Genomic DNA, 12,890 nt, shown 5'->3' with positions numbered 1-12,890 from the left:
GGATGGTTGGATGGTGGATGGATGGGTGGGTGGATGGATGGTTGGATGGTGGATGGATGGATGGATGGATGGATGGTAGATGGATGGGTGGGTGGATGGATGGTTGGATGGTGGATGGATGGGTGGGTGGATGGATGGTTGGATGGTGGATGGATGGATGGATGGATGGATGGTGGATGGATGGGTGGGTGGATGGATGGTTGGATGGTGGATGGATGGGTGGGTGGATGGATGGTTGGGTGGTGGATGGATGGATGGATGGATGGATGGATGGATGGTGGATGGATGGGTGGGTGGATGGATGGTTGGATGGTGGATGGATGGATGGATGGATGGATGGATGGATGGTGGATGGATGGGTGGGTGGATGGATGGTTGGATGGTGGATGGATGGGTGGGTGGATGGATGGTTGGATGGTGGATGGATGGATAGGTGGATGGGTGGGTGGTTGGATGGGTGGATGGGTGGGTAAGTGGATAAAAGGATGAGTGGGCTCTTCTTCATGGGAGAGAAACTGAATTAATCATGTGGAGGTGCTTTGAGATAAGGGAAGCATTTTGTGAGCATCCCTGTGGTGACATTTTTAGGTCTTTTAGGTATTTCTGAGCAGTATAGCCAGGTGTTCAGTATATGGGCACGGGGTTTATGAGGCTGCTTTAGATAATGTACAGACTTCAGAAGGCTTGCAGTTCTCTGATTGTTGATGCCCTTTCCCTCACCTGCCTTGCCTGAGGATTTCTGTCCTGCGAGCTGCCTGTGGCATACCAAGGGGCTTTCCCACAGGAAGCTTAGCTGCTGAAGTTGCTCTGTGGGAAGCAAGTATTTCAGCATATACTTGAGATCAACACAGGGAGCTTTTTCTTGTTTTGTTTGGCATTTTCCTTATTTCCTTTTTTCCTTCAGTGGGTAAAGTGGTCAGTTGAATTCATTAGCCAAATTGTAGAAATAAGGTTTTTAAAATGTGTATGTTTCAGTTGTGCCTCATTAGAAATTTGGCAGTTGAATATGCATCATTAGCCAAGTTGGAAATCTTTCAGATGTTGCCCTAATGCACTCCAGAAATTCCAAGATCTCTAGCACTGCTGGTTTATTCCTTTCACAGTGCTGTGGTTAACAGAGAAAAATCATTTGATGAGGCCAGCATGGGGTCTTTAGCCAGAACTATCTTTATGCACACCCTCAACTCAAAAGATCATTGCCAGCCCTTCAGTTGGTTGGTATTGCATAGAGGCAACCATGACTTGATTTATTTGTGAAGAATATGAATTGAACTGAGAAAATTATAACTCTAAGAAATTCTTTTTGAGGGTTGTATAAACTTTATTATTTGTGAAAGAAGGTAAAATAAATCAAAAAATTTCTTCATAATTGTGTATTCTTTTTCCTGAATAATTATAAGAAAGAGAAACCATGATTTTTCAATCTCACTGTTATAAACACCAAAGAAAAATATTCTTTGATGTACAAATTCATGGAAAGCCAGTGTTTGTAAAATTTTAAAAGTTGCTATATACTAAGTGGACCTTAGAAATAAGACATTTAGTAGCTGGGCGTGGTGGCTCATGCCTGTAATCCCAGCGTTTTGGGAGGCCAAAGTGGGAGGATCACTTGATCCCAGTAGTTCTAGACTAGCCTGGATAACATGTCGAAACCCCATGTCTACAAAAAAATTTATAAGTTAGCTGGGCGTGGGGAGCACGCCTGTGGTCCCAGCTCCTTGGGAGGCTGAGATGGGAGGATCGCTTGGGCCCTGGGAGGTTGAGGCTACAATGAGCAGTGATCATGCCACTTCACTCCAGCCTGGGTGATAGAGTGAGACCCTGTCTCAAAAAAAAAAAAAAAAAGAGAAATAAGACATGTAAAAGGATAACACAGGCAATATCAGCTTCAGCCTCTTCAACTAAGCTAAGAAAGGTCCTAAGGCTATGTCTTGAGGCCAAGTGAAGATTCCCCTGGAATGAAAGTCTAGGTGCTTTGCTCTTAAGATTAATATAAGGACAGAGATTAGCTTTGCCTTACCCTGGACCTGCACATGAGCTACTACGTTTGCATAAACAATACCCTAAATTAGTGGACTTAGCGTATTTTCTGGATGGCAAACACCTAGGAGGCTTATTAGCTCCCTTCCCTGCAGCAGACAATTCAATTAAAAGACCTTATTACTGTAGAAAGCCATCTTTGGCCTGTTGGCTACAGTTGAATCCATAATGATTTGGTTTTCTTTTTCATCTCAAATTTGTTTTCTGCTGGTAGAAGAGCCTCCTTTAATCACAGAATGTTGACAGAACAGCATGAAGTTTTGTTTACTATCTGGATCCCACCTAATTAGTCTGCTCCATGGTGCCTTTTAAAGAAAGTAGAAGTTTGTTTTTCTCTTCCCAGCAGACTGTTAAACACAGAATTATATCTTGTACGTAGTCACATTTTGAGTTGCTGATGCTGAAATAAAAATGACTTCCACATAGAAGCAGAGAAGACCACATTTGCAATCAGCTAGGAGGCCAGTATGGTCCCTTCCTGTCTGATGTCAGTTCTTAAAACTGAGCCTGGTGTCTCACCACACTCTTACACATCACAGTTATCTGGAATAAATCAGTGAATGGCATGGAATTTTGTAGAAGCTTCAAAAGACTGAATGAGTGTCTTTCTCTTCCCTTTTTTCACCAAAAACCAAAACCTCATTTTATAAGCAAAGCTGGGTCTTTGATTTTCATATGGTTTCTCTGAAATCTAGAAATTTGGATAAAGTAGCGTTAAGGAAGGCCGAGCCAAACTTAACCAAAGCAGCCATCGCCTTGCCAAGTGCACACATGGCTTCACTGTGTCCCAGCATGACACAGGGGCCCATCTGCTGGGGAGATCAGGCCTCAGGGCCTGTGGATTCTTCACCTCGAGGCCCTCTGCAAAGCCGACAAGCTGCGGCTGCCATTTTAGATGCTAGACAAAACGCGCTCCTGTTCTGTACCTTTACACACTGGTAAGAGGGAAACTGTTTACGTGTGTAGGTGGACAAAGAAGAGTTTAAATGAAGCATTACATAGTTAAATAAATATGGGGCCTTAGTATAAGAATGCAAATGTGGAAAAGACTTGTTTGATAGGGAAAGTAAAAATGGCCTCCTCTCCATGTACTAATAGCCATAAATACTTTTTCAGGGCCCACAGCCTGTCACCCACAGATCACCAAGCAGCTTTCTACCTGGCTCTGCAACTTGCCATCTCCAGACAGGTCAGTTTCTCTAGTGTTTCCTATGCTTACTGCACTCTATATCTTGATACAACTCCTTCAGCTCTTCAGTTTGAAATGGTAGGTGATCTTCCTTTATTCCATTGAGGCTGACCTGGAGCCAGGAACCCTTCTCAGAGGTTTCAGCAAAGAGCCTGTTGTTTTGGTTGGTTTGAGCATCAGCTGTGAAGACACAGCAGTTCCAGGCTCTGCTGTTGGACATTAAATCCACACAGCTGGAGGGCCCAAGCTAGGGTCAGATGGCAACTTGGGGAGCAGCACATGGCATATACCCTGAACCCAGGAGTCATCAAAGAGCCTTTGTCCCTTGCCAACAGGAGCCAGGTAGCAGAACCCAGTGCTGAGCTGCATGGTGGGGATTTAGCCACTGATTGGGGTCTGGTTATCATAAGGGTGTCATTGATTGGCAGGAAGATGCCAGCAGGCAGAGACAAAAGAACCGGGTCCTTTACAATACATGGAAGACATGAACAGTTTTCCACTGTGGCTACTCGAAAAAGAGAACTTAACACTATCTCCTTGCATGAGGGGCAAGTTTTGCCAGCCTTCATCTTCCCCAAGGCAGCTTTTAGATGTTGCCTCTGCCATTCCTGAAACCCTCCTATCCCCTCCCAGCTGTTCTGGGGATGTTGGCCACATGCCTGCCCACCCACCAGGTGCAAGACACTGGTGGTAACCCCAGCACATTCCTGAGTGCTGACTGGAAGGGTGATTCAAAGGTCAGCTCTGCAGACATGCCATTCCCCTGGCAGGCCTGGGCTGAGGTATGCACCTGTCTTCCTGGTTGCTTGGGAATGGCATTGAGAAGTGGCTTCCATTGGCAACCTAGGGACTGAGGAAACCAAGATACCGCCCCTGTAAAGGTCCTGTCACCTGACTATGGCTCACAGCTGGGCTTCTGCAGCAGGTGTGGGCATTGATTGACCATCTGATCTCTCCCCTACACCAACAGCTTCTCTCACCTTCTCCATGAAGCCTTCCTCCTGTAGCAGCCTGTACTTCTTCCTTTTGCCCCGCTTTCTTGTTCAGTATCTTTCTCACTGGACTGTAGGTTCCAGGAACCCATGCCCGTCGTTGTCATTGCTTTACCCTAGCACTTGGAATGCTGCCTGGCATGTGTTCAGCACTCAGGAATACTCGCTAAATGAAGGAACCAACTTTGAATTCCTTTAAGGCATCATTTTGATCCCTGTATCAGTTTGTCCCTGGTTGCCCTGGTCATCCCTGCAAATCAACATCATGCCTATGCTGTGCCTTTCGACCCACCTGTCAATACCGGGTTGAGTGCTGTTCACATAGTAGGCTGTCACCTGGGGAGGGATGAGTAAATGGAGCCCTGTGGGTGTGGCAGCAGCCTTTGTGGGCATGTGGTGTCAGAACACCAGAGCTCCAAGGGAGTGCTTCCCTGCCTCCCCGGGGTGGGGGTGCGGTTTGACCAGGAGGAGAGGATGGACAGGAATCACTCTCTTGTCAGACACTCATAGCTGGGTGACCTTGCCCAAGCCATTTCACCTCCCTGGACTTCAGCTTCCTCCCTGTAACTGAAGGATTGGGGTGGATGGTCTCCCTTCCAACCATGACAGCCGTGATTTTATGGTTCCAAAGCAGAAAGCCTCCACCAGCCAGCAGTTATAACCTAAATCCATCAAGAAAAGAAGTTCATTGAGGAAAAGTAATTGGTTTGGGAAGAGAAGTCATGGCCTTCTACTATGGAGGGAGGTTACTGAGAGTTTGGGAAAAAGCAGGAGAGCTAAGAAGAGGCCCCACAGAGGACTGGAGTTGGAGCAAGACGGGAAGGCATCTGTGGGATGGTTGTGTAAGAATGCTTCAGTCCAGAGCTCGATTTCAAAATCTAGCTTCGGGTTCTAATCCTCCCTGGTTACTGCCAAACCTGCATGGAATCCAGGGTGTCAAATACCCATTGTGTGTGCATTTTATCAACCCTTGTGCTTGGATGATTTTGAAGAAAGTCTCGAACAGCTGCTGCATTTAAAGGTTCAGGTTGTGTCTGGTCCTACATGAATCTGGACACATCTGCTTTGCATGTGGCATTGCAATGTGTTTCTCAATCAACTTATTTTGGGCTGTAGTTTGGAAAGGTGTGTGGCCTTTTGTTTGTTGTTTACTGTTTTGGCATGTTTCCTTGATATCTAATGGAGGTCCAAGACAAAGGAACCTGCAAAGAACCACAGGCCTCTGATCACTTGGAAAACTCTGCCAAAGGTTTTATAACTTATTAAGCACTTTAATTTCAGTAATACTTGGAAAAAGAACAGTTAAGCTAAGGCAGTTTAATTCCACTAAAAACCTCTGACACTTTGTATGTGTCTCCACTTAGAGCAAAATCGTCATGAGCATAATCAGAAGGAGATCAGTTTTGTGGACAGAGTGAGAAAGTGTTTACTTAGGGAGAAGGGAAAGACGTGGAGCAGCATTGGCAGCTATGTAGAGAAACAGGGTCTCCTGTATCACTCTGTCACTCAGAATGTCTCTTGAAGGTGGCTTCCGTTTTCATATTTGTGGTTAATATCCTGGGGCTGCCATAAAGACTTGGCTTAAAATGCGAATGAGGCACAATGTGAAACAACTTGATATTTAAAGAGAATCAGACAGTGAAATGATGGCTTCTTTTATGTGTGTGTGTGTGTGCGCGTGTGTGTGTAAAACCTTTTTTGGTTTTGTTTTAAACCAGATCCCAGAGGCTCTGGGGTATGTCCGCCAAGCTCTTCAGCTTCAAGGTGACGATGCCAACTCCCTGCACCTCCTTGCCCTCCTGCTGTCAGCACAGAAGCATTACCATGACGCTCTGAACATCATTGACATGGCCCTGAGCGAATACCCAGAAAATTTCATGTAAGTGATCCTGGGCTTCAGTTTTCCCTTACTTGGAAGTTATTAAATTTACTTCTTCCCCTGCCTTCTCTCCAATCTGTCTAAGTCCCTCACGGATACCCTGGCAGTCAATAATATAAAATTCCCTTTACTGTTATTTTTTCCTGATATTAAAAACCAACTTAGGGCTGGGCGCGGTGGCTCATGTCTATAATCCCAACACTTTGGGAGGCCAAGGTGGGTGGATCACCTGAGGTCAGGAGTCCAAGACCAACCCGGACAATATGGTGAAGCCCTGTCTCTACTGAAAATACAAAAATTAGCTAGGTGTAGTGGCCTGTAGTCCCAGCTACTCGGGAGGCTGAGGCAGGAGAATTGCTTGAACCTGGTAGGAGGAGGTTGCAGTCAGCCGAGATCGTACCACTGCACTGCATTCCAGCCTGGGCAACAGAGCAAGATTCCATCTCAAAAAAAAAAAAAAAAAAAAAGCTGTTAGGTCATCCTAACGTAGTGTTAGGTCATCCTTATTTATTTAAAATACTTTATCCACTCTTTCCCAACGTGTACCATTGGAGCACATGAGACAACTTTAAATGGACTGTGGATGAACACTTTTAGTAGTTATAAGTTCCTTTTTTTTTTTTTTTGAGATGGAATCTCACTCTGTTGCCCAGGCTGGAGTGCAGTGGCATGGTTTCAGCTCAATGCAACCTCCACCTCCTGGGTTCAAGCGATTCTCCTGCCTCAGCTTCCCTAGTAGCTGGGACTACAGGCACCTGCCACCACACCCAGCTAATTTTTTGTAGTTTTAGTAGAGATGGGGTTTCACCATGTTGGTCAGGCTGGTCTTGAACTCCTGACCTCGTGGTCTGCCCTGCTCAGTCTCCCAAAGTGCTGGGATTACAGGCATGAGCCACCGTGCCTGGCCTAGTTACACATTCTTAAATGTATATTAGAATGTAGTGATTTGATGAAGATTATTGCTCAGGGGGCTATTAAGATATTTCCAAGTCAATTTAAAGAAAAATATTAAGTAAATACTAACACAGATATACTTGGATATGGCAAAAGTGATGTTAAACTCCAGTGGGTGAAATTTGGAAAACAGGGCATTATAGCTTTTTTGTCCTGAGTTACTGAGGGCTTGTTCCACTAGGTCTCGGTGATTCTCCTATTTTAGGCTACTGTGATCAAGATACCTTCCCTCTCTGTGTCTTAGTTTTACTCTCTAGGAAATGGAAGTTCTTGAACAATCAGTATTATACATCCCCTAAGAACTATCACTGTAAACTGTCATATGCTAGAGTCATCTACCTACCTTCTTATCTTTCCTCTGAATCACTGTAATCCATTGCCTGTTGGTTAGGCTTTGTTGAGAAGGACTTTGTGTTTTGGGCTACTGGGTTACCATTTCATCCTCAGTGCTGGTAGCTTAGTAACCAGTACACAATGGCCAGAAATAGTAAACATTCCTGCACGCTGGAAGGTTCTGATTGTCTACGGAGTTGCAGGGTCAGTAATGGGGCAGGGACTGCTTGGGGTTGGGGAGAAGGGAAAGAATGGAGAAGGTGGCCCAGGGTTGCTCTCTTCCCTTTCAGAAGTAAGTGCAGCCACAACCTAAGTGGGTCAGCTCTGGCTTTATTTCACTGCCTCATCACCTCACTGGGTTTTAATCAGTGCTTTTCAGCAGCTCTCCTTGGAAAATTGGTTCACACATTTCCATTACAAACATTTCTTTGTCTTCAAGTGAAAAGGGCACTTCTCCCCATCGAGAGAATTCTTGTTATAATCCAGGAAACCTCTGACTAGAGCTTTCTTTTGTAGGCTCAGCTATTTATGCAGAGTGAATTAAAGAGCTTTGCTGCAGTGTTTTACTTCTTGCAGATCTCAAACTTGCTCTTTTGTACACCACCTATATTTCTGGATTTTACCCCAAGCTGTTTATCCTTAAAATGGTTAAAGCACTTTAAAAAATATGTGATCTTTTAACCATCGATAAGTACAACCCGATACAATTGAATTCAGTGTCTCTCATCAATATTTATAAAGCGTCATTCCCTGTCTCACCCTAGAACACACACACACAAACACACACACACACACACACACACACACACACACACACACACACACACACACACACACCACGCTCTTTCATTAGGCATTGGACTCCCGGGTGTGGTTCTTGCTTCCATAGCCTAGGGTATCATCCAAGAGAATGCTTATTAAGCTAATAGCCATACCACATGGTAAGCAGTAAACAGTGGTAGCTAATATGGTAATGCCTCCAAGTGACAGCAGCTGACAGCCTTTTCAAGTAGTAGAAGTAAGGAACAGCAGTAGAGATATTTGAGGAATGCAAGGCTGTTATTTTAATGTTAAGCCGTAAGCTCAAAAAAGCAAAGCATATGGCAGCAGGTCTGAGAGCAGTCCGTGACTTGTTTGCTTTTTAAATATTTGTATTTCTTTGCGATGGGAAACTTCTTCCCAAGAATACTTTATTAAAAGTTGGGGCCAGATGTAATCAGTGGATCCCATGGTTTCTTCCCAGCCTGGCTAAAACATTTCAATACCAACCTAAACAAGATTAAGTGGGCATTTGTTGCAACTGCCATGTAGTGTTATCTGTTTGTTTGTGACAAGCTTGTCTGCAGCAGAACTGTAGACTCCTGAAGCCTGGGAGTGGAGGACATAGTTAATGGGTAGTCAGGCCTTGATGGAGGTGAAACCTTCCCTCCGTGAGGGTCAGCTCCATCCACCTGTTGGGCAGTTACCAGAGGAGACAGCTGAAGGCCCTTGGAGGAACAGCTGGTTCCTCCAGTGTTACCTTCCTGTCACCATGAAATGCTAAATCTTGCTGTTTAAGTACTTTGAATAAGCTTAACAGGGTCCAAAAAGTTCTAAGCTGAGAGGTACCAACTCAGCTACTTTGTCACTCCAAGCAGGGCCGAGACAACAGTAGAATCAACAATTGAGAAGATGTTTCTAACTGTAGGGATTTGTGAGAATCAGGAATTCTTTCTTCAGGGAACCCCCCAAATAAGCTCACTACTCTGGAGAAGCGGGCATTTTTGGAAGTGTTATAGGGTTAGTCCAGTATGGAAGGAAAGGAACGAGGAAGGCTTTTTTGTAGTGGTTGAGAGCACAGTCTTACAATGGGACAAGTCTAGTTTAGAACTCCAAATCCTTCACTTTTAAGTTGTGTGACCTTGAGCAAGTCACTAAATCTCTGAGTTTCATTTCCTCATCTACAAAATGTGAATAAGAAAATATCCATCTCAGAGGGTTGTGGTCAGAATTGATTTAGCTAGTGCATTTGAGGCATTGTATCTGGTAATCACCTAATAATTGGTAGAAACTCATATTTCTATGACTGTTACTACCGATACTACTAAAATGTGTTCAAATATGGTATTTTAGAGTCGTTTAGAATTGTTATTAAATATTGAATAAAATCAAATGAATATTTATTAAATATATCTAAAATCATACAGTGAACGTATGTGTTTGCCTATTGTTAGTTTAGGAAAAAGAACATTAATATTACCTGTGAATTTCCTGTGTAGATTTATTTATACATATATACTTAAACACGTATCTTCAACATGTATATGTATTTCCTATGTATATGGATTTTCCGTGTAATATTGCCAATGACTTTTCTCTGTATCCTGTCCTTTTGCCTCTCTCCTGACAGGTTAATCACCATTCTAAATTTTATGTTAATCATTCTCTCATGTTTCTATACCACATATATTGTGCTTTTTTCTTTTTTCTTTTTTTTTTTTTTTTTTTGAGACAGGGCCTCAGCCTTATCACCCAGGCTTGAGTGCAGTGGTACAATCGCAGCTCACTGCATTCTCAACCTCCCAGCTCAATGGATCCTTCCACTTCAGCCTCCCGTGTACTGGGAGCACAGGCATGTGCCATCATGCCCAGCTAATTTTTGTATTTTTCGTAGTGATGGGGTTTCACCATGTTGGCCAGGCTGGGCTCAAACTCCTGAGCTCAAGCGATCCACCCGCCTCGGCCTCCCAAAGTGCTGGGATTACAGGCCTGAGCCACTGCCCCCAGCGTGTACTCCTAAATAATAACAATTGTGTTTTGCCTGTTTTAAACTTGTAGTAGAAAATGGAATCAGACTGAATATGTCCTTATGCTGCTTGCGTTCATTGCTTAACATCCCTTTCCTGAGGCTCCTCCTTGTTGCACACAGCAGTGACTCGTTGGTTTGCATGAATGAATAGTATTTCTTGTGTAAATGCACTAAGATTTCCTTACTTAGTCTACTGTGAATAGATACGTGGGTTGTTTTCAGGTTTTGGCTATTATGAACAGTGCTTGTAAATATTTTTTACAGGGCTCCTGGTGCACACGTTCGAGGATTTCTCTATGAGTGAAATGATTAGGGCATAGGATGTGCGTATCTTCAACTTTACCAAATACTTCCAAACTGTTTTTCAAAGGGGTTGTGTTAGTTTACACTCCCATCAGCAGCGCCCAAGAGCCCTGTGGTTCCATACACCAATACTTAGTGCTGCCCGACTTCATATTTTTGGCAGAATGGTTGCTGGTAAATGATGTCACCTTGTGAGTTTAAGTTGCATGTCCTTCATTACTAATGAGTTTGGACATCTTTTTATTTGTCTATTCATCATTCAGCTTTTCTCTTTTGTGAAGTGTATGTGAAATTCCTTCTTTTTTATTGGATGGTCTTTTTCTTAATATTTCTTTATATATTATGGTTACAAGACTTTTTCTTGGTTATACGTGTTGCAGAAATCTTCTCCCAAGCTGTGATTTTGCTCGCTTTCTCTTCATGATGTCTTTTGATAAACAGAAGTTCTTAATTTTAAAGTAATAGAAAGTAGAAGTCGTTTCCTTTATGGACAGTACTTTCTATGTCTAGTTTAAGAAACCTTTCCCTTCTCCAGGATCACCAAGGTAGTCTCCCAAATCATCTTCTAAAAGCTCTTGTGTGCTGTCTTTCACACTGAAACCTAAGGGCCCACCTAGAATGGACTGTTTTATGTGTGTATGGTATGAGGGAGCCAGTATAATTTTCCCCATGGGATATTCAATTGTCCCAGCATCAAACGCTGAAAAGATTCTTTGCCCTGTTGCTCCACAGTGCCACCTTTGTCATCAACCAAATGTCCGCGGGTGTTTCTGAGCTTCCTATTTCGTTCCATTGGCCATCGTGCCCGTCCCATGTGATTGTCACTGTCTGGTCATTGTCGTAGCTTCATTATACGTAAGGTGGATCCTTCTCTGTATCCTGCTCTTTGGGTTGCCATGGCTTGTGCTGGGCCTATTTGGGCTTTCATATAAATTTTCAAATCAGCTCGTCAAGTTGCACAGAAAACTTCTGGAGACTTTGGAATTAGTTTAATTTAGTAGCTCAATTTAGAGAGAATTGTATATTTATGACAGTAGGTTTTCTAATCCATAGCCATTATAGCTCCCTAATTATTTAGGCCTTTACAACTATCTTTGGATGTTTTTATAAGTTTTTAGTAAATATTTTGCCCATTTTTTACTAGACTTATTTCTAGTTACCTGAAAAATTTTTTCATGCTTTTGTATGCACTATATGTATACAGAATATTTTTGTAATCAAATTTACTATGTACTTGTCATGAAGGTATAGAAAGGCAACTGGTTTTTGCACATTCTTCTTGACCCAGCTAAATTCTTAGTAAGTCTAATGACATATATAATGCAGTTTGGAATTTCTACATAGATAATGACTTTTTTTCTGAGGTGATTAAAATTGTTTCTTTTTCTCTAATCTTTCCATTTTTTTTTTAAACCTGTACTAGTTAGGACCTAGTAGTTAAATGAGAAAATCCTTTCAATGTTTTACCGTTAAGAATTATGTTTAGCTGGGTGCAGTGGTCCACACCTGTAATCCCAGCACTTTGAGAGGCCAAGGTAGGAGGATCGCTTGAGCTCAGGAGTTCAAGACCAGCCTGGGCAACATTGTGAGACCCCATCTCTAAGACAGAAAAGAAAAAAAAAAGCTAGCCAGATGTGATGGCGTGCACCTGTGGTCCCAGCCACTCAGAAGGCTGAAGTGGGAGGATCAGTTGAGCCCGGGAAGTCAAGGCTGCACCACTACATTCCAGTCTGGGCAACAGAACGAGGCCCTGCCTCAGAAAAAAAGAATTGTGCTTGTTACAGGTTTGTTTGTGGATACTATTTAAGAGATTAAAGAAGTTTCCTTCTTCCTGGTTTGTTAAGAGTTGTTTTTTTTTTAATGATGAATTGATAGCAGATTTTATCAAATGCCTTTTCTGTATCTATTGAGATGATTACATGACTATTCCTATCATCTATGAATGCCATATATTAATTTATATTTTTAAATGTTAAACTCACCTTACATACTTGGAGTAAGCCCAGCTTGATTATGATAAATTAGCTTTTTTATGGATTCACTTTACTTATTTTTTAGAGAATTTCACATTTGTGTTCATTTGCAAAATAGGCCTATTCTTTTCCTTTCTCCTTCTGTCCTTGCCAGGTTTTGGCATCAGGGCTAGGCCAGCCCCGTGAAGCGAGCTGGAGTAGTACTTTTTCTTTTTGCATGTTTCGGGATTATTCGTTCTGAGAGTGCTAAGTTTTGGTAGAATGCATCTGTAAAACCATGTGGGGCTGGGGTTTGGTAGAATGCATCTGTAAAACCATGTGGGGCTGGGGTTTGGTAGAATGCATCTGTAAAACCATGTGGGGCTGGGGTTTGGTAGAATGCATCCGTAAAACCATGTGGGGCTGGGGTTTTTCTATGGGAAGATTTCTGATGCTTTTT

General features: G+C 42.9%; 1 protein-coding gene and 1 long non-coding RNA gene across 2 annotated transcripts in view; one reads left to right on the top strand and one right to left on the bottom strand.

Annotated features, from left to right (window-relative positions):
• The window catches only part of TTC7B (tetratricopeptide repeat domain 7B), a 275,587-nt gene that overhangs the window by 163,299 nt on the left and 99,398 nt on the right, over positions 1–12,890 (top strand). Inside the window, 2 exon segments of the mRNA XM_030931410.1 lie at positions 3,157–3,229; positions 5,940–6,100. Of these exon segments, the coding sequence (XP_030787270.1) occupies positions 3,157–3,229; positions 5,940–6,100 (234 nt within the window).
• Positions 1,301–7,499, bottom strand: LOC104670540. Its single transcript, XR_749146.1, has 5 exons — positions 7,398–7,499; positions 5,166–5,423; positions 3,200–3,409; positions 2,781–2,938; positions 1,301–1,825 (listed from the first exon to the last, which is right to left on the bottom strand). It is a non-coding gene; the product is annotated as an uncharacterized LOC104670540 (long non-coding RNA).

The sequence above is a fragment of the Rhinopithecus roxellana genome, chromosome 5 (genome assembly GCF_007565055.1).
Source record: "Rhinopithecus roxellana isolate Shanxi Qingling chromosome 5, ASM756505v1, whole genome shotgun sequence".
Classification (NCBI taxonomy): domain Eukaryota; kingdom Metazoa; phylum Chordata; class Mammalia; order Primates; family Cercopithecidae; genus Rhinopithecus; species Rhinopithecus roxellana.
Note: the sequence above shows the minus strand (reverse complement) of the source record. Positions and strands in the feature narration are given on the sequence as shown.